The 23,441-nt window shown below is 41.6% G+C and overlaps 1 protein-coding gene across 1 annotated transcript in view; it reads left to right on the top strand.

Annotated features, from left to right (window-relative positions):
• CPNE4 (copine 4) overlaps nucleotides 1-23,441 on the top strand; it is a 480,619-nt gene that overhangs the window by 308,361 nt on the left and 148,817 nt on the right. The window contains exons 5-6 of the mRNA XM_088463796.1: nucleotides 4,418-4,492; nucleotides 7,637-7,720. Of these exons, the coding sequence (XP_088319922.1) occupies nucleotides 4,418-4,492; nucleotides 7,637-7,720 (159 nt within the window). The remainder of the gene's footprint in view (nucleotides 1-4,417; nucleotides 4,493-7,636; nucleotides 7,721-23,441) is intronic.

Genomic DNA, 23,441 nt, shown 5'->3' with positions numbered 1-23,441 from the left:
CCTCTCTAGCCCGTAGTCAGGCAATCCCTGGCTCGGGTGTTTGAGTTTACTTCTTGCATATGAAATACACTCTGTCTTAATTATCTGACTGGTAATCATGATCACATCTCAGCGTAAAGGCATGGAAATGTGGCTGTAAGAACACTCACAATTCTTTGTACGTCTAAAATCCACTTTGAGTGACAGCTTGGTTTTCAGAAATGTGAACATTATTATACAATACTTTCAATATAAATAATCTCAGACTGTATAGTGAAATTGACTGGATCAAAGGAAGGTAATTCTGATTGTAGAATATGTAAACACACAAAGGGGCCTATTCATCAACACTAAAATAACGTTTTTAAGGACATTTTCCTTAAATAACGTTATTTTGGTATTCATGTAGCCACTTAGCACAGGAGATATCACAGATATCTCCTTGCTAAGTTCCCCTGCGTTAATTTCCACACTCCCCATACATTAGTTTGGGGATGTGGAAATTTTGGTATTCATCAAATTCCGAAAATTATCAATTTTCGGAATTTGATGCAGTTACTATTCGCCACTGTGAGGTGGCGAATAGCAGGTGAAACTTACCTGTATCCGCGTGTGCAGGTCCCCTGACGAGTCCCTCCGGCGCTCTGCTCCGTCCTCAGGCTCCGGAGGCTGGTCAGACATGTGTGCTCCCCAGCAGAGCACAAGAAAGTTTAGACAAAAAAAAAAAAGTTTTTTTTTTTTTTCTAATCTGTCATGTGGTCTGCTGGAAAACCACATGACAGACCAGCAGGACGGAGCCGGAGGCTGCTGCGCGGACAGGTAAGTCGGGGGGGGGGGAAGGTGAGCGGAGGGGGGGTACGAAACTTACCGCATCTGTAGGCAGTGCTGCGCATGCGCTGGTTTTACAGAAGTAACAGCGCATGCGCAGCACTGTTTAAAGATGCGATAAGGTAGTGTAGGCAGGGAAAAGTATCTATTTCCCGAAAAGCTGTCATCGCAAAAATGACAGCTTTTCGGAATAGATACTTATGGAGAGGTGGAATGATGAATTCCACCTATAATTAGCTAGAACTCCATGAGAGTTCTAAAGCTAATTATCTCCAGAGAATTTTTATGTTTAATGAATAGGCCCCATTGTATTTTGTTTTGCACAGATCAATGTCAAATATCAAATTTCAGCACTTGAATGTTTTTATTACATTTGTGCATATAAAAATGTGTTTTATACTTTTATTACCTGAAGTGCAACTGTATGGAGCAAAACGCAGCCCCACTGAATCCAGAGCTGGATTTAGACCTCATGGGGACCTAGGCAAGATACCAGTTTGGGGCCCCTCTCCCTCAAACAATCCATAGCACTATATGTGAGATCCTGATTCATGCCCCTTACATAATTTTTTTTGTTTTTCCTCCTTATATTCAGCTTTTTAAAGCTTTAAACATTACGGACATTAAAATGGAAATAAAATCTTTTTTATGCTTCAAAGTCCTGTAGTGCTGTGCAGTGCTCTAACCCCTGGTGGGCGAACACATCATCGAGTGTATCAATTGATAGCAAAGGCACACAGGCAATGGGACATTTATACTAAGTGCCAGTCCAACAAAATTATATATATATATTAGGGATGTGCGCCGGACCATTTTTGCCGGATTTGGATTTGGTTCTAATTCGTCGTCCGGATTTGGATTTGCCAAACTGCAGTGACTGGCTTTGGATTTGGATTTTTTACATAAAATTACCAAAAAAGCTAAAATCACATAAACTGGGCTTTTTTTTGTTCCTAGAGTATTATTAACCTTAATAACATTAATTTTCAGTCATTTACAGTCATTTTAGACCACCTCACAGCTCACAATATTGTTTTCATCATTATTGGCCAAAGGCTGCAGTAAGCTGGCTGGATACTAAGCGACAGAGCAGCGGCACAGACACCGCAGTTTTTTAAAGCACATCTATGAAACATTGCCACACAGCAGTGACAGAACTGAAAGGTAGCGCAAGATGATTACTGTGCTTATATACACAGTGGGCTTATGCCCAAGCAGTCACAGTGCTTGCATACACAGTGGTCTTATGCCCAAGCAGTCACAGTACTTGTATACATAGTGGGGTATGGCCCAAGGAATCATGGTGCTTGTAATGTATACACATGGTGTACTGCACCAAATAAACTAAACTTTTAACTTTCTTGAAGGTTTTTTTAAAAAAATGTTACTTTTTATTTAAAAAAAATGTTTGTATACACAGCCACTTGTAAGTCTGGAGTCTTTGGACACAACCAATTTAATCAGCATAGCATAGCGCAGCGTACATCAGCGTGTGGTCAGTGCCCCCTTACATAGCCACTTAATCAGCAGAGTTTAGCGCAGCATACATCAGCGTGCTCAGTGCCCATATACATAGCCACTTAATCAGCAGAGTATAGCGCAGCATATATCAGCGTGCTCAGTGCCCCTATACATAACTACATAGCCACCATCATCATTGTATAGCGCAGCGTGCTGTCAGTGCACCTATACATAGCCACAATAAGCAGAGTATAGCGCAGTGTGCTGTCAGTGTCCCTATACGTAGCCATCAGCATAGCAGAGTGCAGCGTGCTATCAGTGCCCCTATACATAGCCACTATCAGCAGAGTATAGCGCAGCATGCTGTCATAGTGCCACTATACATAGCCACCATCAGCAGAGTATAGCGCAGGGTGCTGTCAGTGCCCCTATACATAGCCATCAGCAGAGCGGTGCGCAGTGTGAGTGTGCCTCCTTCTGTGTTTTTTTATACAAGGCGCCGCGAACGGGACTCGGCGCCTTGTATAGGAAAACAAGTCTCGCGAGAATCCGACGTCAATCACATGACGTTCGGACTCGCCGGGGGATCCGAGTAGGTGGGTGGGCTTGGATCCCCCATGTTTGGAGCGGTTCAGATTCCACAGAATCCGGACCGCTCATCTCTATACCCGGAAGCTCATTTAAATATATTTTAGTTCAAAATTAAATACAATATTTTATGTAGGCCCAGTATGAGTTATATCTAGGGTCATGACACCACTAGACGAGCCTATTGCCTGTAGAGCACCAGAGATAAGGGAGCACCTTAAACACTGAATTAGTGATATAATGTAATTCATTCATTCATTGTCCTTATTTTCTCAGTGGGGCACCTAAAAAACTGATTTAGTGACATATGTCATTCATTCAGTATCTTTATATTTTCAGTGGCATTCCTAGACTAGGGGGAATTCAATTAGCTGTGGGGTTTGCCACATGGGAAAAAGCTCTGTGTTTCACACCCAGAGCTATTCAATTAATCAGCATTTTCCCCACGTGGTAAACCATGGGTTAACGTGCGCTAATCCATAGATTCTGCGCAAAGTGCTGGAATCTTTGGGTTTCCCTGCATGTTAAATACAGAAGTCTGATAATAAGGGGCCTCTGGATGGTATTGATTACTTAAAAGGGGCACATGAGGAGGTCTGAGGGGCATGTGGAGAAGTTAGTCTGATGGGAACCAAATTTCTTTAATGACCTCATAACATAACTCTAATATATTTAATGATTTTGTGTCTTGGTCATCCCCTCTTTTATATTTTTCTTACCTGTTTCTTCACTTTTGAATTCTATTCTCCTCTGTTCTTCTACTTATGCTCAACTTCTGTCTTTACTTTCTTCTTTGTCTCTGGTCTGGGCTGGTCTCAGGCTGGCTGGAGTACCGCTCCTGTATGCAGCTCCTCTTCTTCTCAAAAGTTATGATGTCATGTTGTCTCATTTCTTGACTGACAGTGACAGACACAGTTCCCTGTGACTGTACATAGGAGGAGGGAAGCCAGGGACAGCATAACGCACTGCTCACATATTATCATCGAAGGAGGCGCCCAGCACTTTTTGGCGAGCTAGGCCTGGAAGGACCATTGCAGGCTGGAGGCCTGGCCATGGCCGTGTCACCCACAGGTCATCACACCCTGGGCAATGAAACTGGCCATGCCACCCTACAGCCTTTCTGTGGTGACCTAATCTTACCAATCACATGTGTAATAAATACTTGGAATGAGTATCATTAAATTGAAATGATTTTATATGTAATTTTAAGGGGTAGATATACTAAGCCATTGAGAGAGAGAAAGTGGAAAGAGATAAAGTACCAACCAGTCAGCTCCTACTGTAACTGTCATTTTTCAAATACAGGGTCTATGTACTAAGCCTTGGTGAGAGATAAAGTAGATGAACAGAATGTAAAGTGACAGTTAGGAGCTGATTTGTTGGTACTTTATCTCTTTCCACTTTATCTCTCTCCAAGGCTTAGTACATCTACCTGCTAATAACTAGATTTTGATGAAAACCCCATTTCAGCACCTTTTCCTTTTTGATACTGCACCATTAGAAAACACTGTATGTACAGTAAGTGTGACATCAAGTGAAGCCTGAGCCTTGTTTCTTTTAGGTGATTGCTGAAGAATTATCTGGAAATGATGACTATGTTGAACTCTCCTTCAGTGCACGGAAACTAGATGACAAGGTAACATGCTCTTTTTTTTTTGTGCAAAAATCCTAACATGATTTTTCTACAGTCTATGGGGCCTATTCATCATTACGAAAAATTCTTAGGAGGTAATTAGGTTTAGAAATCGCATGGAGTTCTACCTAATTACCGGAGGAATTCATCATTCCTCATCTCCATAATTATCTATTCCGAAAAGCTGTCATTTTTGCGATGACAGCTTTTCATGAAATAGATACTTTTCCCTGCCTGCCTGCACATTTCACTGCCGTCGTCCATGTCGCCCAGGTGCTTCACCTCTGTCCTCCGGCAGCATGTCTGTCTCCCACCCCCGATGTCCGCTGCATCAACTCTTCCCGGCTATTCTGGGACCCAGCCGCTGGCGCCGACTGGCTGTCACTTGTTGGTGGCTTTAAAAGGATGCGGCCGGCGGGGAGATGTGAGCTGGGCAGAGGGGCTGCAATACTTACCTCTGTTCTCCCCGGGTTGTCACCACATGCTCCTGCTGCCAGAATCGTCTCCCCTCTGTTCCCCGTTGGCACTTGTAAGTTCTTCTTCAATTAACTGTTTATAGTAAATAAACAGTTAATAGAGGAAGCACTTACAAGTTGTCACCAGGGAACAGAGGGGAGACGCTTCCGGCAGCAGCAACAGACAGAGGGGTGAACACACAGCCGGAGCCGGAGGAGGAAGCGTTGGAGGGAGCCGGAGGAAGACCAGCAGGTAAGTATATACTGTACCGCTGCTACACAAGCTGCCGTGTAAACGGCAGTTTGTGTAGCCTTACAAAGGGCTATACGCCATCTAAACTTGGCATAGAGCAACACCATTAAATTCCAAAAATACTTCATTTGATGAATTTGATGAATAGCCTAATTTCTACATCCCCATACTAAAGTATGGGGAGTGTGGAAATTAGCACAGACTGACTTAACCAGGAGATATCAGTGATATCTTCCGTGCTAAGGGCCTGATTCAGAACCGGACGCAATTAGCGCTCGCTTGTACAGAAAATAGGGGTGGCTATTCAAATGAACTGTTTGCTCTTTGCGGTCTGTTCACGCCTCTAGGTCTGAACGAGCGAACAAAACTTGCGGTCGTTTTTTGGAAAAATAAGCCCCCTGGCCGCTCGCATCCTACGTCATGTCCGCTATTTATTAGATTAATCGAGTACATCGGCCAGCGTAGGAACTGCTCGCTATTCTTGTGGTTGGTTTTTGCTACCACAATCTTGCGAGCAGTTCTGGCTTTAAAATAACCCAGTGACGTGGTCAATGACGCTGCTGTATTAATTAGGCACACCCATAAAACGCCCGTTTTGACCTTTAAGCACGCCTGCGTTCGGATCTCCACTCCCCGTTTTCAAGCACCTTCCCCTGTTACCACCCACATGCGCCTCCTCCTGTCACTGAAAATAGCAGGCATTCGCTGTTTAGCGAACAAATGAATTTCGGCCACACTGACTGGTTCGCGCATGCGTATAACGATCCGTACGCATGGGCAGTTGGGCAAACATCGCTCAATGCGAACGAGCGGCCGCTTACGAGCAGCTCTGAATCAGGGCCAAAGTGTCTTCATGAATACTAAAAAACGGTAATTAAGGAAAAAAATTCTTAAAACCGTTAATTTAGTGTTGATGAATAGGCCCCTAAATGTTAATGTTATCACATTTGAATGTTGTGAATTAATTAAAGAACACAAATCAATACCAGCTTTTCCTTTTTTTAAACTTTCGAATGTGAATGAAAATGCATTACCTAGTTTACAGATGGAGCATAGTTTATTACCATAAACAGAGCACCATCACACAGACTTTTACAATAAACTCAAATATCATAATTTTGGAATGTGTGTGTAAGCCCACGTACCAAATAAAAATAAGAATGAGAGTTATCTATAAAGCATCTACGTATGAAGGGCCTGATTCAGCAAGGATCGCTATTGTGATCGCGGTAGCAAGTATGCTAATAACTGCAATCACAAAGCACTCTCACTGGCAACATGTAGACATATGTAATACCTTGCAATCCAGCCAAACATCAGTAACATCTAAGTACATCGGAGCCACTAGCACATTTAAGGCAGGTCTGACCCTACAACTAAATTGCTAACTTTCCTGCATGTAGTGAGAGCTCAAGATGCGTATGCCATCACAGTGGCTAATTTATGCACACCTCTTCAATGGCGTTCAAACGCCTGCGTTTCTCCGACCACCCCCATTACCACCCCCAAATGGTATTTCCTGTCAATCACTCTGCGATGGGTCTGCGTAGTCACTGTGATCGCAGACCCGATCACAGTGGTGCCTTCACGCACACGCACTGAGAAGCAATCGGCCGTCTGTGTATGCTTTAGCAGTTGCGATCTTTGCTACGTGATGAGTGCACATGTCGGCAGCAGTGAGCGATAGGCACTGCTATCAGGCCGAATCCAAGATGAGTGCAAAGCTGTAGAGCAACATACACAAGATAATACATCTTCCCGGTTAAAAGGGGAAATACAACACCATAGGAGTGGTGTAGGGCACGGCCCTAAAGAAGTATACAGTTTCAGCCACAGTAGAAGTCAGAGTAGCATTGGTGGAGTCTGCCAGTGATATATGCAGCTTACTCTCTCAGGACATACAATAGGAGAGGGGATGCAGTGGAATGTCCAGGCTGAGATGGTTAGTAGGCCTTAGATGATCATTGGACATGGTAGAGATGCAGGGACCCTAGTTCCACCATAGTCTATAGAAGAAAGGTGAGCCTGAGGATATAAAAATTTAAATGGACGATATTAGTGGGCTTAGGCAGAATGTGCAGGATCTCAGGGTAAACACGTTTACCTGGTCTAGCCCACACACTCCTGAACAGTTAGTGTAGTGATCCACCTCATGGAGTCATGTAGTCTGCAGCCAATCGCAATGCCCGCCAACCATGGTGCCCAAAGCGCGTGTGCCCCACTTTCCCCACCATTATTACACCAATGCTCAGAAAATCCCAGCTGTAGTTAATGTTAAAATGAGTAAAGCTAGATGTTTTAAAAAGCTAAAATAAGACTGGCAGCTGAACAAATCGTACAATAATTGAATCTCCCATTTCCATCAACTGTGACAGAAGAGATGTAAACAGACAAAAAAGTATCTGCCAATCCATTTAACTGAGTAACATTGCATTTCAGGATTTTTTCAGCAAGTCCGATCCATTCTTGGAAACGTTCAGAATGAATGATGATGGCACACAGCAGCTGGTACACAGGACTGAAGTAAGTCTAGTGTAAATACATGCTGAATCTGGACATGAAAGCACGACATGGGTCATCCTAACTTAGAGTTGTCTCTGTCATCATTGTTATGACAGGTTCTATACAAGTTCTTGATGTCTGCAGTTTCTAGTCTTTTGTGTTGTCAGGAACATATGTTATATTCAAATTGTCCCATTGTTCTCTCATCTAAAACCATAATGTAAAAAGCAGCATCTGTTTGTAACTTGTCAAGTGTGGGAAGTTTTATGCCCAAATCAGTTTTGTGCAAAAAAGTAGAGCAATGTATTGTAATGATTTTGACATTTGTTACTTGTTCACTGCACAGCTTAACAGCATTGCCCCCGCAGATAGTTTATTAGAGGATAAATCCGCAGATGTCATGCTGGTTTTCTTAACTGTATTTTATTAAGAGTTTGACCCACTTTGCTCTCCAAACATATGCATAACAGTTCTGCTAAAACACATGTGCTTACATGTGTATGTTGAGTCACATATATTTCAAGGGAATGGGTATGATATACCGCCGGCCGCATGGCAGCCCGACAGGAGCAGAGTTCGAAGCAGCGGAAGCCCGACAGCGCTGGAATTCCCGATCATGGATAGGTAAGTATAGACTAACCTAACCTAACCCCCCTAACCCTAACCCTCCTTAGGGGTGCCTAACCCTAACTTCACCCCCAAGTGCCTAACCCTAATCCCCCCTCTAAGTGCCTAACCCTCACCACCCCCTTCCCCGCTGCCTAAACCTAAGTCCCCCGGGGGGGTGCCTAACCCTAAGTCTCCCCCGGGGGTGCCTAACCCTCCCTCCCCCTAGCCTAACCCTTCTGGGGGGGGTGCCTAACCCTAAGTCCCCCCCGGGAGCCCTAAACCTAACCCTCCCCCCCCCGCGGCTGTCCGCTCGCGGCGCCCGGCATCACTACGATCGCGATGCCGGGCGCCGGTCTCCCGGCATCAGGGAAATGCGGGCGTCTACATCTAGATGCCCGGCACTTCACCCATGCCGGTATAAGACAGTCGGGAAGCCGGCTGCCGGTATTTAGGCAGTCGGCTTCCCGATTGCTTCCCATTTCAAGATTTGTCCAAAACCAGAACATAGCAGTATCTTTACATCAGGTGTATATGTACTTACTGATAAAGTAGAGATTACAGTGTTAGTTATAAATGCAGAATGTGTATTATCCTATTTGTAAACAATATAGGCCCTCATTTACTAACGAGTTTTATCACCAAAACAAGTGATATATTTCACTGTGTATGATAAATGGTGCTCCAGCCAATCAGCTCCCACCTATCATTTTTCTAACAGTTGACAGTTGGGAGCTGATTGGCTGGAGCACCATTTATCATACACAGTGAAATATATCACTTGTTTTGGTGATAAAGGGGTCTATTTACTAAGCAGTGTTAGGAGACAGAGAGAAAAGTTATAAGGTGCCAGCCAATCAGCTCCCAACTGGCACCCTATCACTTTTCACTGTCTCCTAACACTGCTTTGTAAATAGACCCCAAGATTCGTTAGTAAATGAGGCCCATAGTGTGTTATATGCACGAGAGAAAATGGTGTCTTGACAGTGTTATTAGTAAATGTGAAAGTCACATTTTGAAATAGAATAGAATACAAACACTCCTACCTCTTTATAGATTCAATTGCAATCTTCTTTCCTATAGTTGTTCAAATTTAAATGACAATCATAATAAATAGACAACTGCAATACTAATGAATTAGGTTTTATCATCTAGAAGGGTCAAAACACAACAACCAATGATAAGCTGTTAAATTACGCTCCTGATGAAAGATCATCTTCCTCACATATATTTACACTATACCTGTAGAAGCTAGAAGCATACAGTATCTTGGGATTTGCACAACAGAGAAAAGTGAGGAAATCATGTAGGTGCTCAAAGGTATTTAGGAAAATACGTCCCTTTTAAAGTTGGTAACAAAGGTCCCTCTAAAGTAGATCCTCAGTTCTTTATTGGTCTTAATCAATAGAGTCAACAATACTAGGAAATCCCGACGGTAGCCTTCTTATGGAGAATATTATGGATATTAGTTACTGAGGATATTATGGAGATAATGAGTCTGTAATTTGAAGGTATGTGTCATAAAGAGTTCTGCTAAATATGGTGGAACAACCACACTGTGACATCATTCTGAAAAATGGCCCTTAATCTCCTATACCAAGAAGTGTAGAGTACCACAGTTCACACATTGCACATCCATAGGACACAAAGAGTAGTATCTTGGTGAATAGGTCATGTCCAATGCAAGCGGTGTATCAGTTGATCTTGTTATAAGTTGGTTGTGACAATAATATTCTTGACTGTAAGGCTTTTGAACTGTGTGCTCTTGGTGACCTGTAAGGATTCCACCACATATGATGTCCACAAGGCCAGTCTCTGAGCATGTTTTGTGAAAACAATGTGAGGTGAAGTGAATAATGAAATAACGCCGCAGTCAGTGATTGAGGTCCCCGCAAAACGCACTGATATATGTGGCGCCGTCCAATGAGTTCTGAAGCATTTGACTGAATATGAGCATATAATATTGCCCGAAACACTTCAGAATTCATTCTGCTGCTTTTGTCAGCAGTCACATCATCAATAAATACAAGGGAACCAGTTCCATTGGCAGCCATACATGCCCACGCCATGACACTACCACCACCATGCTTCACTAATGAGGTGGTATGTTTTGGATCATGAGCAGTTCCTTTCCTTCTCCATACTCTTCTCCGCATCACTTTGGTACAAGTTGATCTTTGTCGCATCTGTCCATAGGATGTTGTTCCAGAACTGTAATGGCTTTTTAAGATGTTGTTTGGCAAACTCTAATCTGGTCTTCCTGTTTTTGTGGCTCACCAATGGTTTATATCTTGTGGTGAACCCTCTATATTCACTCTTGTGAAGTCTTCTCTTGATTGTTGACTTTGACACATATACACCTACCTACTGGAGAGTGGTCTTGATTTGGCCAACTGTTGTGAAGGGGTTTTTCTTCACCAGGGAAATAATTCTTCTGTCATCCACCACAGTTGTTTTCTGTGGTCTTCTGGGTCTTTTGGTGTTGCTGAGCTCTCCGGTGCGTTCTTTCTTTTTAAGAATGTTCCAAACAGTTGATTTGGCCACACCTAATGTTTTTTCTATCTCTCTGATGGGTTTGTTTTGATTTTTCAGCCTAATGATGGCTTGCTTCACTGATAGTGACAGCTCATTGGATCTCATATTGAGAGTCCACAGCAACTGATTCCAAATGCAAATGTCACACCTAGAATCAACTCCAGACCTTTTACCTGCTTAATTGATAATGAAATAACGAGGGAATAGCCCACACCTGTCCATGATATAGCTTTTGAGTTGATAGTCCCATTACTTTTGGCCCCTTAAAAAGTGGGAGGCACATATAGAAACCATTGTAATTCCTACACTGTTCACCTGATTTGGATGTAATTACCCTCAAATTAAATCTGAAAGTCTGCAGTTAAAGCACATCTTGTTTGTTTAATTTCAAAGCCATTGTGGTGAATAGAGGTCAAAATATGAAAATTCTGTCAGTGTCCCAATATTTATGCACCTGACCAGTGGTCGAAGTGTGCTGGTATACGGCGGTATGATATACCGGCACTTCGATTTGTACAGTGAGTGGGCGCCTGTACAGTGGGTGAGAGGCTTGAACGCTGCTTATGTGGCTCACACACACTCCGGAGCCCTTGCAGTGCCTGGGTTGCCGCTGTGGCTGGATGGATCTCCGTCCCCACTCCTAGCCTCATCATCAGCACTCCCTCTGTGTGTCCCCTCCCCTCCTCATCAATTGGCTGCTGCTGCTCGACTCCCGCGGAGTTACAGGACAGGTTAGCGATGGTCGGAAATACGCACAGCCGCACACTGCTCCCACTCCCCTTCTCATCTCCCGTTGTGCCTCCCCCTGCTCCTGGCCACTGTCGGGGTGCGAGTTGCGCTGGATGGAAGTCCCTGCTCCCGACCACATCTCCACTCACATTGTGCCTAACTGCTCCTCAATTTGCTGCTGCTTCTGGCTCCATTGGGTTGCGGGTTATCGATGGTTGGGACTCCGCTCCCTGCTCCCCTTCTCATCTCCACTACCGCTTTTGGATCCCTCTCTAACACTGCCACTCACAGACACCATCTTCCAGACAGCCTGCCTACCTGAGCATGTCTCCTCAGCTCTGCTGACTGTTTCAGAAGCACCTGGTGAATAATACCAACCAGGGTGCTTATGTGTGTGTGTGTGTGTGTTTTCCTGTGGGGGGCCTATATGTGTGTTTTTTCCTGTGGGGGGCCTATATGTGTGTGTGTGGGTGTTTTTTCCTGTGGGGGGCCTATATGTGTGTGTGTGGGTGTTTTTTCTGTGGGGGCCTATATGTGTGTCTGTGTGTGTGTGTTTTTTCCTGTGGGGGGCCTATATGTGTGTGTGTGGGTGTTTTTTCTGTGTGGGCCTATATGTGTGTGTGTGGGTGTTTTTTCTGTGTGGGCCTATATGTGGGTGTTATTTCCTGTGGGGGGCCTATATGTGTGTTTTTTCCTGTGGGGGCCTATATGTGTGTTTTTTCCTATGGGGTTCCTATATGTGTGTGTTTTTTTTTTCCTGTGGTGGCCTATTTGTGAGTGTGTTTTTCCTGCGGGGGCCTGTGTGTGTGTTTATTCCAGTGGGGGCCTGTGTCTGTGTGTGTTTTTTCCTGTGGGTAATGTGTTTTTTTTTTTTTCTTAACGATGACAATGTGCGTGTGTGTTTTTTTTTATTTCGTGTGAAGCCTATGGGGGCGATTCAAATGTTTTGCCGGCGGCTTTTCTTTTTAGATGCCCGTCAGAGCAATTCAATTGTTGCTCTGTCAGGTCACGATAGCCGCTGGCTCCGGGATTTCTGCACACACTCAGGAGGGTGCGAGCAGAAATGTGTGTGAAACCCCCTGGTTAGGACGCGCTAACCGCAGTTAGCGCCCTATCCATAATTTTAGACGGGTTTAGCCGTTTTACATGGCTAAACCTCGTTTCATAGGCGGCGAAGAGGGCGATAATTAATGAGCGCCCAGAACAATTGAATAGCAAACTGGGAGCTCATTAATTATCATCACTTAAAAAACATTTAAATCGCCCCCTCTGTGTTTTATTTTTTATGTTCTAGGTGCTTGTTTCTTATTTTCCTTTCAATATGTGTGTTTTTTTAAATGCGAATCCTATGAGGGGAATTCAATGTGCATAATGTATAAGAGGTACTACTACTGAATGGTATAATGTGTTTAAGGGATACCAGAGTGTGGTGCACTATATTGAATAAAAGGGGCTCATCTTACGGACACACCCCTCTGAGTGGTCACACCCCTACAACCTTAAATTTTCCATACCCCCACTTCAAAATTTCCACTCCGACCACTGCACCTGACTGAATATATATATATATATATATATATGTAGATATCCTGGAAGGAAGGATGGATGCACTCGCCGTTTAATGTAACTTCTCAAACTTTATTCATCACAAGGTTTCATCAGAAGAATATGATCATGGTCGACGTTTCGGTACACATCTGGACCTTTATCAAGACCTCAATACAATCACGTCTCAGATATATTGTATTTAGACAACAATATACTATGCATCTGTGGAAAATAATAAAAATACCAAAATAACCTATCAGGCTCCTGTAAAACCCGGGGTGATACCAATATACAGAAAAATATATATATATGAATGTGGCTAACACTGACACCACACCATAGTGCAAATAAGTAATCAATGCCAATTAGCCTGTGCTCCCAGCGTGCAGACTACCTAATGCTGAAAAGATATTGTGCAGTATTACAATACCTCTAATAGTTTCCAGCGACGGCATGGTTAAATAATCAGAACCCGAGACAATCTCATGATATGCAAATGGAGACTTGGTCAAAGCATAGACCAGTACAAGACAACTGATTAACCTGTAGCAATATAGCATGATAATAATCATATATATGGCAAATCGTATAAGTGATATAACCATCCTGCAATGTGCACAGAAGCTTACCCCAAAATTCAGGTATGGTCATGTAGCGTGCTGTCACTAGCCGCACACCGCCGCAGGTACAGGCATGTACCCTCGTGGATGTGAACTTCCTGCTCAGTCGCGGCTAGAAAAGCCGTCCGACCGGAAGTGATCATCACCAGTACAGCTTCCGCGTGTCGGAGTGACACGCACGCCTCCTCCGAATGGCTAGCACTGGCGTCCACGTGACTAAACTGTCACATGGTCCAAAAAGGATATGGAGCACACAGACTTAAGCTTACAGGAACCTGATAGGTCTGACAGTGTATGTAAACAATCATATATTGATCGGTGATGGATATAAAGGACTGCATTGACCAAAATAATATTAATAGTAAAGAATATTAGAAACACTGTTAAAAATGAAATTACACAAAAAAAAATATTTAAACAATTCTTTCCAAAGGATATATTTCCAAAGGATGATTTATGCAACATTTCTTATAAAAATGTTTACAGGTGTATGTGTATGTATATATCTAGAGAGGTGTGGTTAGATGTTTCAACCCAAAATACCATCTCATTCTAACCTATTTATGGAAGTACAATGTGATTGAAAAGGTAAGTATGATATACTACCAACCAAATATAAGGAATAGAACTAAAGAATGACTCCTAGAGGATTGTACTCATTAAGCCCTCGAGGCATCACTGTATCAAGCTTGTGTATCCAAAAGCTTTCTCTACTTTTTAGGCTCAAAAGCCTATCGTGCCCAATTCATAAAAAAAGCAAACAATTTAATTAAAAATCCAGAGTAAGACCTATAGGGGACAAAGTTTTAAAACCGTAAATCATCTTCATTTCAGTTTTAGCTAACATTTTAGACAAATCATACCTTCTCTCCTGTTTCTGTATTAATTTAAACCCATTAAAAAAAAATATTCCTGAGATTGAGCAATTATGTATATTTTTAAAATGCATAGATAGGAAATGGGTTTCAAGACCTTTTTTTTAATGATTCTTAAGTGTTCTCCAATACATATTTTTAAAGGTCTTGATGTACATCCTATTTATACATTTTCCACATGTGCATTTAATTGTGTAAATAACATTCATAGAATTGCACGTGATAAAATCTTTTATTTGACATTGTTTTCCATTTATTTACATATTATTTTACAGTCAGGTGCATAAATATTGGGACATTCACAGAATTTTCATATTTTGGCCTCTATTCACCACCACAATGGCTTTGAAATGAAACAAACAAGATGTGCTTTAACTGCAGACTTTCAGATTTAATTTGAGGGTAATTACATCCAAATCAGGTGAACGGTATAGGAATTACAATGGTTTCTATATGTGCTTCCCACTTTTTAAGGGGCCAAAAGTAATGGGACTATCAACTCAAAAGTTATTTCATGGACAGGTGTGGGCTATTGCCTCGTTATTTCATTATCAATTAAGCAGGTAAAAGGTCTGGAGTTGATTCTAGGTGTGACATTTGCATTTGGAATCAGTTGCTGTGGACTCTCAATATGAGATCCGAGGAGCTGTCACTATCAGTGAAGCAAGCCATCATTAGGCTGAAAAATCAAAACAAACCCATCAGAGAGATAGCAAAAACATTAGGTGTGGCCAAATCAACTGTTTGGAACATTCGTAAAAAGAAAGAATGCACCGGAGAGCTCAGCAACACCAAAAGACCCGGAAGAACATGGAAAACAACTGTGGTGGATGACAGAAGAATTATTTCCCTGGTGAAGAAAAACCCCTTCACAACAGTTGGCCAAATCAAGAACACTCTCCAGGAGGTAGGTGTATATGTGTCAAAGTCAACAATCAAGAGAAGACTTCACAAGAGTGAATATAGAGGGTTCACCACAAGATGTAAACCATTGGTGAGCCACAAAAACAGGAAGACCAGATTAGAGTTTGCCAAACAACATCTTAAAAAGCCATTACAGTACTGGAACAACATCCTATGGACAGATGAGACAAAGATCAACTTGTACCAGAGTGATGGGAAGAGAAGAGTATGGAGAAGGAAAGGAACTGCTCATGATCCAAAACATACCACCTCATCAGTGAAGCATGGTGGTGGTAGTGTCATGGTGTGGGCATGTATGGCTGCCAATGGAACTGGTTCCCTTGTATTTATTGATGATGTGACTGCTGACAAAAGCAGCAGAATGAATTCTGAAGTGTTTCGGGCAATATTATATGCTCATATTCAGTCAAATGCTTCAGAACTCATTAGACAGCGCTTCACAGTGCAGATGGACAATGACCCGAAGCATACTTCAAAAGCAACCAAAGAGTTTTTATGGCTAAAAGTGAAATGTTATGCAATGGCCAAGTAAATCCCCTGCTCTGAATCCGATTGAGCATGCATTTCACTTGATGAAGACAAAACTGAAGGGAAAATGCCCCAAGAACAAGCAGGAACTGAAGACATTTGCAGTAGAGGCCTGGCAGAGCATCACCAGGGATGAAACCCAGCATCTGGTGATGTCTATGCGTTCCAGACTTCAGGCTGTAATTGCTTGCAAAGGATTTGCAACAAAGTATTAAAAAGTGAAAGATAGATTTAGGATTGTTTAGTTTGTCCCATTACTTTTGGCCCCTTAAAAAGTGGGAGGCACATATAGAAACCGTTGTAATTCCTACACCGTTCACATGATTTGGATGTATTTACCCTCAAATTAAATCTGAAAGTCTACAGTTAAAGCACATCTTGTTTGTTTCATTTCAAAGCCATTGTGGTGGTGAATAGAGGCCAAAATATGAAAATTCTGTCAATGTCCCAATATTTATGCACCTGACTGTACATGTGTTAGTCGTTTTGACCCACCCTGAACCCCACACAGTTGCCACACCTATAAAACCCTGTTGATTTTATATAGCTAACTCTTTCAGGGACTATGTGACTCCTAACCAATCGATTAATAAGGTTAGGGGCTTTTCTATATATACAGTTTGGTTTTTGCAAATATTTTTTAACCTATAATTGGATCTTTGCAGAGGATCGGCCAATATTTTCTAAAGTACTTTTCTAAAAGTTTGTATTGTAAGCTGTAGTCTGTTATAGAAACCCATTCAAATTTTTCATCTCTTTTTTTGGTGTTGGTCCTTTTTGGGCATCAATATATCTATCCTATCTATATCGGTAGCTTCTGCTATTGCTTTTTCTACCATTTGTTCCTTATAACCAAAGGCTACAAATCTCTACTTCATTTCTTTAGCCTCTTCTAAAAAATATTAGTGCAGTTCCTCCTTAATCGTTTCAACTGACCTCTCGGAATTGAGTCTTTCTAATTGGTATGGTGGCAGCTTGTTGTGTTTATGTACATTCTGGAGTCTGTAGGTTTGACAAAAAGATTTTTGTTTGTATTTGATTGCTTCTATATAGATAGTAATATCTAGAAAGTTTATTTCTGTTTCCCCTACTACAGAGGTGAGATTTATGTTCATGCATTATTATTCAAAAATGCTAAATTGTCCAAAAATACCCCATCTCTTTTCCAGATAAAGAATATTTCATCAATATACAGATGTGTCCACATACATCTTACTTCCTTGTGCATTAAACAGCCCTTCTAGTTGCACAATGCCGTGGCATGACTTCGTAGCGCCAAACATCTTTTTACCTTCAAATGTGTCTTATTCGCAAAGCGGGTGTATCTGCATGTACAATCCTATGTTACAGTGTCACAGCCGCTGACACTGTAACGTAGTATTTTGCATGCAGATACACCCGCAGTTGCATACAGAATATAGACATGCCGCATAGTATTTTAATCAGCAGAAGCTGCTTGTGCATCCTATTCACATCAATAGTCACATTAAAATACACTCTGCACTACTGAGTCACACTGCGCTCACGCGTTATATTTAAAGCGACTAGTAGCACACGGAAGTAAGATGTATGTGAACACATCTGTATCTTTTCCAGGACACTAGGCAAGCCCAATATGGATTGTTACTCCACATCATATACTGTTTACATTGTCCGATTAATACCGGTATATGTTGGCATAACTGGTAGCAAACCTAGTGCCCATTGCTGTACTGGCTTTCTGAATTAAGAAATCTTCCTTAAACAGGAAGTTGTTATTATAGAGAATAAAACCTATACATTTAATTACAAACTCTTGTAATACCAGATCAAGTTCAGATTCAGCTAAAACTGTAGAAACCGATTTAATGCCACAGTCATGTTAAGTAGTATATAAAAAAACAAAAATCTGCGGTAACCAATAATAGACCTTCTTCCCATTGTATTGAACGTAAATGATTCAGGATGTCCCTGATATCCTTCATATGGGATCTGGTCTTATATGCCAATGGTTGTAGATAGAAGTCTATAAATTGGGAAAGGTTAGCTGTAGGGAAGTCAATACCCAACTTGATCGGTCTCTCCAGGGAGTGTATGGGGTCCTTAAGAAATTTGGGGAGAATGTATATTATTGGATTAATCAGACATGTCTTAATTAGGTATTTGGCCTCTACTTCTAAGTTTTTTGTATGTGACTTTACTGTCAAATTTTCTCTTTATCTCTTGTTCATAGTGACTTAAATTATAATTCCTGTGCCCTTGTCAGTGGGTTTTACAATTAAATTTTTGTTGGACTTCAGTTCCTTTAGTGCCTTCCATTTATTAGAAGTCAAATTACAATGAATTTTCTTTGTTTCAAACTTCACGATATCATCCAGAACTAGGTTCACTGAATGTATCAATATAATTCCCCCTTATATGGCGGGGTAGAATATAGATTTTGGTTTAAAATGTATGGATTGTATTGTTACCAAAGGGATCTTTTCATTCTCTAGTTTAGATAAAAAAAATTTAATTGATAATTATCTACTGATTTTTTGCATGTGTAAAAAGACATTCAAATTGTTAATTTTCCTGGATGGGGTGAATTTAAAAAACTTTTTTTTAATTTTTTGGGACTGAAATTTCTTCACTATTTATTATGTGTGTGCTGAGGTTGAAAATCTTCACCAAACCCCTTTTGTTGTATATTGCCTGTATTAAGCTTATCAATGATATTTGATTTTTTTATTTTATGTATGACTCCCCCGTCATCCCCAGTTTACCTCTCTGACTATAGTCTGTGGTTTCGAAGACTGTTTCTTCTTCCTAAAAATTGTCTCTGATTTCTAGAGGTGGAATAATATTGTGGTTCGCTATGATCTCTTATGGTTTAAATCTATTCTGATGTCGTAGATCATCATAATTATCACAATGATCCTCCCCACCTTGAGCTAATTCTGGATAATTTCTTCCTTGTTTTAAATTGGAGGGTGGATTTATGTTATTTTTATACCCATTTACCCTCCATCTATGAAGCAAAGGAGCTGAGGGGATTCAAACCTAGCTTGCTACTTTCTCCTCCATTCTAAATTGGAAACTGAATCTTTATGGATTTTGTTGATGTGTGTATTTTTAGAGTTCATGGGCAAATAATTTTTCTTTCTATCTATAGTTTTCTGTCTCCAACTGGATCACTCTTTTTTATTAATCATGATATTGGTTTCTGATCCTAGTATTAGGCCTCCCCTTTGCCCATTGGATAGCGAGAGTTCTGGAGAGAACTGCCACTGCTATATAGGTGGATTTCATAATGGTCCCTGAACAGTTTGGACACATTCTTTATGATTGTACATACTAAGTGGGGGGGAGGAGTATGAGCTTCCTGCTCACTTCTAATTGCATGGGCTGGCTGCTGCTGAGCCTCTCTTCCCCTTTTGTACAGTATTTGCATGTACATCAAAGTAACCATCCCTTTTAAATTGCCCACTGAGTGTCTTTATTACGGCAGGATGGTATGTAGGTGGGGCCAATTGCTGTGGTGTGCAGAGCCAATTCTGTATGTGGGCAGAGCCAGGCACAGATGTGGGCGGTCTCTAGAGAATGAGACTGATTGTTCTTTTCCACAGAGTCAGCAATGTTGGCACCAATTATCCAGCTGCAAATTGCTTCTCATTCAAATACAACTGTAGCTCCTGTACTCACCTGATAGTGGCTCTGTACACTACTTATATGTACACATTAAATAACTTATACTTGACCACCCCAATAGTGCCTTTCCAGACGTAAGGGGACGCTAGTCTAAGAAATGCACAAATCTGTATGTGGACGTATTTTGGTATGCATGTGCAGTACAGAAATTCATATATTTATGCTATACTACTTGACATACATCTGCCTCTAATTGAGGCTAATAGTGTCCATGCATACTAGCATACATAATGTACAGCACACCCATCAAATAACCAGCTCATAACAGTCAACAAATAACAAGTAGATATATCTTGTTCTAAAGACTACTATATTAAACGGAATGTAGTTAAGATACCTACAGCCGGCATCCCGGCTGACGAAATCTCTGCGCCAGAATGCCACTACCCGGCAATAAGACTGGTGCCGAAATACTGACAGTAGTGGACACCTCGATACCGAAATCCAGAAAGCCGGATACCGATTGTAAGTATAGCGAGGCTAGTTAAGACTTAGTTGCAAGGGGGGAGGGTTAGGTTTAGGCATTACGGGGGGGTTAGGGTTAGGCTAGGGGAGGGGGAGGTTAGGGTTATGTACCTGTGGGGTTGGGTTAGGCACCACTGGGGGCAGGGTTAGGGTTAGGCACTAAGAGGGGAGGGTTAGGTTTAGGCACCAAGGGGGTGGGCTAGGTTTAGGCACTAACGGGGAGGGTTAGGGTGGGGGGGGGTAGTGTTAGGATACAGAAAAGGAGGGTTAGGGGGAGAAGGGGGCACAGTTAACATACTTACCATACCCTTGTTGGGATCCTGAGCATTGGAATGCTGCTGTCGGTATATTGACAGTTGGCATCCCGAGTGCTAGGATTTCATACTGATTTCTATTAAACAGTATATAGAGTTTCTGTATTAAGGTTTGATACATCACCTATATAAAAAGATCCTATAGTTACCAAGATTTTGAAATAATATCTGCTAAACAGATACATTTAAACAATTCACAAATATTAAAGCAGCAATCCAACACATAAGGTTCTTTTTCCTTTTACATAGCAAGTCAAAAACCTTTTATGAATGTATCTTATTTTCCTCAGCTTCCATCCTACAAATAATTATCTAATTTCAAAATCTCTCTGTAGGGAAAACAAGTATGGCAGCCACATACACTCACAGGCTTAGACAGAGAGGGGAGAAGGAGGGGAAGGATGTCACAATGCAGATAGTGCTCAGAGGGGCATAGAAAAAGCCTCTCTGCCCTCTATATCATGGATCATGTGACTGTGGTAATCCATGGCACTGTAGAATTTTAAATCATTAATAGGAGTCTGAAAAAGAAAGGATAAATGGTAAATCTCAAAATTATTTCTATTGAATGTCACAGGGATTTATGTTAACAAGTAAACCTCCATTATTGTTACTTTAATTACTCATCTTCCATAAAACAAACAAAATAACTTAATAAAAGATTAAAGATATAGAGCCTAGAGAATTGCGATGTTCATTGAGAGTTATATTTCAGAAAACAAACACAAAAAGAAAAGTCATCTTGTGCAGTTACTCAGTATTGAAAAACGGGGAAATTTCCAGAGACAAATCCTTAAGTCTAGGACTGTCCATTGAAATTAGGGACAGCTGCCAGGTGTACAAAACAGAACCCCATTCTGGAGACTGATATAGAAAGCAAAGCCCCACCATAGGTCGCCTGCCTGGCACTATTGCAAGTTTCCATTGTCTTTCATCTCAGCCATATCCATCATGCAGATGTTGCCTTCTCCTCTTTATGGTGCTGAAGTTCTTTGTCCCATACAGGTGGATAAGCACTCTTAGTAGGGGGGCAGTTACAAAATAGGGACAATGCTTGGAGGAGAATATCGAGGACATGCAGCACTGCAGTCTGTTGACTGGATATTTTAATATATTTTTTAAATGTATTACAAAACACTGATTTATCAATTGTAACAATTTAACCATTGCAAATATAGCCAAAAGCCTTTTATATAGCAACCCGCATTTCAGTTTTCCTAGTATACTCTGCTCTAAGAGTCCTCTGCTGATGAAATCATTGTCTATCATAACATCTTTCAGTGAGATACTGTGTAACTAAAGCCCCCCCCCCCCTTCTGCCTTCTTATTTCATTACACGCATCAAGTCAGATCATTTACAAGTCAATAATACAAACAGTCTCCTCACTCTGACATAAATACCATTGGCAGGGAACTTTCATTTTCCCCAAACTGATAGACAGATTATCTAATGGTGTTCTTGGTATTCTCATTAATAATTAAATGTTCTACTTATGAGAACACAGAACACAGCTGTATTCTAGTGCATAATGTACCTGTATTAAGGATTTCATGAGCATGGAAATTAAATTAGTCTAAGAATGAATTAATGAATAACTTGTTATTACATCGCAATGCTACTTCATATTTAATGTTTCTTTTCTTTAAAGACTTTAAGGACCTAAGGCCCTCATTCAGAGCCGCACGTTACCAACAGTACGCTCGTTGCGTTCCGATGTTGACTAACCGCGCATGCGTCGGTGTTACACTGCGCATGTGCGTACGGCAGATTGCGAGTTTTTTTTCTCTCGTTCCTAAAATAGCGTACAGGAAGTGACATGTCAAATGTGATTGACAGAACAGGGCGTTTTTGGGTGTTGACGGGGGTGGAGATGAAAAAACGCAGGCGTGGCGAGGCGTTTTTGGGGCGTACATACATTAGCAGATGCGAACGTCAAATGTGTTCGGACCGTCTCATACGTCACTGGAACATCCGCTTTCCCTTCAAAATGCTCGCACAGCTTAGGGTCAGGATTACTCGACCACATTGGCGATGGCCTTCTCCTCCGTCCCGATGGTGCTGCGATTAATCGCGGCTGGTCAGTAAAGTAATTAGTGTTGGATTGAGAACCGGCTTGGTATGTGTTTGGAAAGCAGTTTATTGGGATAGCACAAAAGCGTACGCAGGTGGAAATCAGAGCTGCTAATGTCATGATTACACAATCAATTAGCGTACATTTTGGGTGTTTTATTTTGGCCACAATTTGTTGGTTATGGCCTATTGTAACAATAATGTCATCATGTTTTAATTAGCTCCCCTTTTTTTTGGTTTACTGTGGAATTTGCATCGCTATGTGATTTTTTAAACGTTCCTTAAAGAGGCCTTTTTTTTTTTTAAGAGGGTCAGTTTTTGCCTTTAGGGCCAGGATTAAATGTAACCCATTTGTACAATAATGTCACAATACAATCTCAGTTTTTTGTTTTAAATTTATTGTTTAAACACAAACAAATTGGCCTAATATTTTGTTGCCTTTTTTTTGTGGCAAAGATATTTGTTAAAAAAAAAAAAAAAGCCATAACTGCTAACATAAACGTAAATACCAAATGTAAAAACATTTCACAAGAAAGGAGAGGGAAGTTTTGACCAGAAAGGAATATGAGCCAAGCACAGAAGGAGTGTGGGAAAAGTCGCCATTGCTGTCACCGTTTTCTCGCCTGTTTGGCTGGGTGAGGGTGGGCGCCAGACCGGGTCCGGGATGCCATCGGGCTGGCCTGTCCAGAGGCAGATGTTGTGGCCTCTGGACTAGGCACAGGGCTAGGCACATTTGGAGGATTGGCTGATGTTGTGCCAGAGGTGGAGGATCCTGATGTTCCGGCAGGAAGGGAGGTCGGCTCCACCATGTGCTGGCGAACGAGCTGCTCCAGGGCATCGGCGATGCGGATGTTGGCC

This window comes from Taudactylus pleione, unplaced genomic scaffold (genome assembly GCF_031769625.1).
Source record: "Taudactylus pleione unplaced genomic scaffold, aTauple2 ptg000053l, whole genome shotgun sequence".
Lineage (NCBI taxonomy): Eukaryota > Metazoa > Chordata > Amphibia > Anura > Myobatrachidae > Taudactylus > Taudactylus pleione.
The sequence above is the reverse complement of the archived record's forward strand: the minus strand, read 5'-3'. Positions and strand labels throughout refer to the sequence as shown.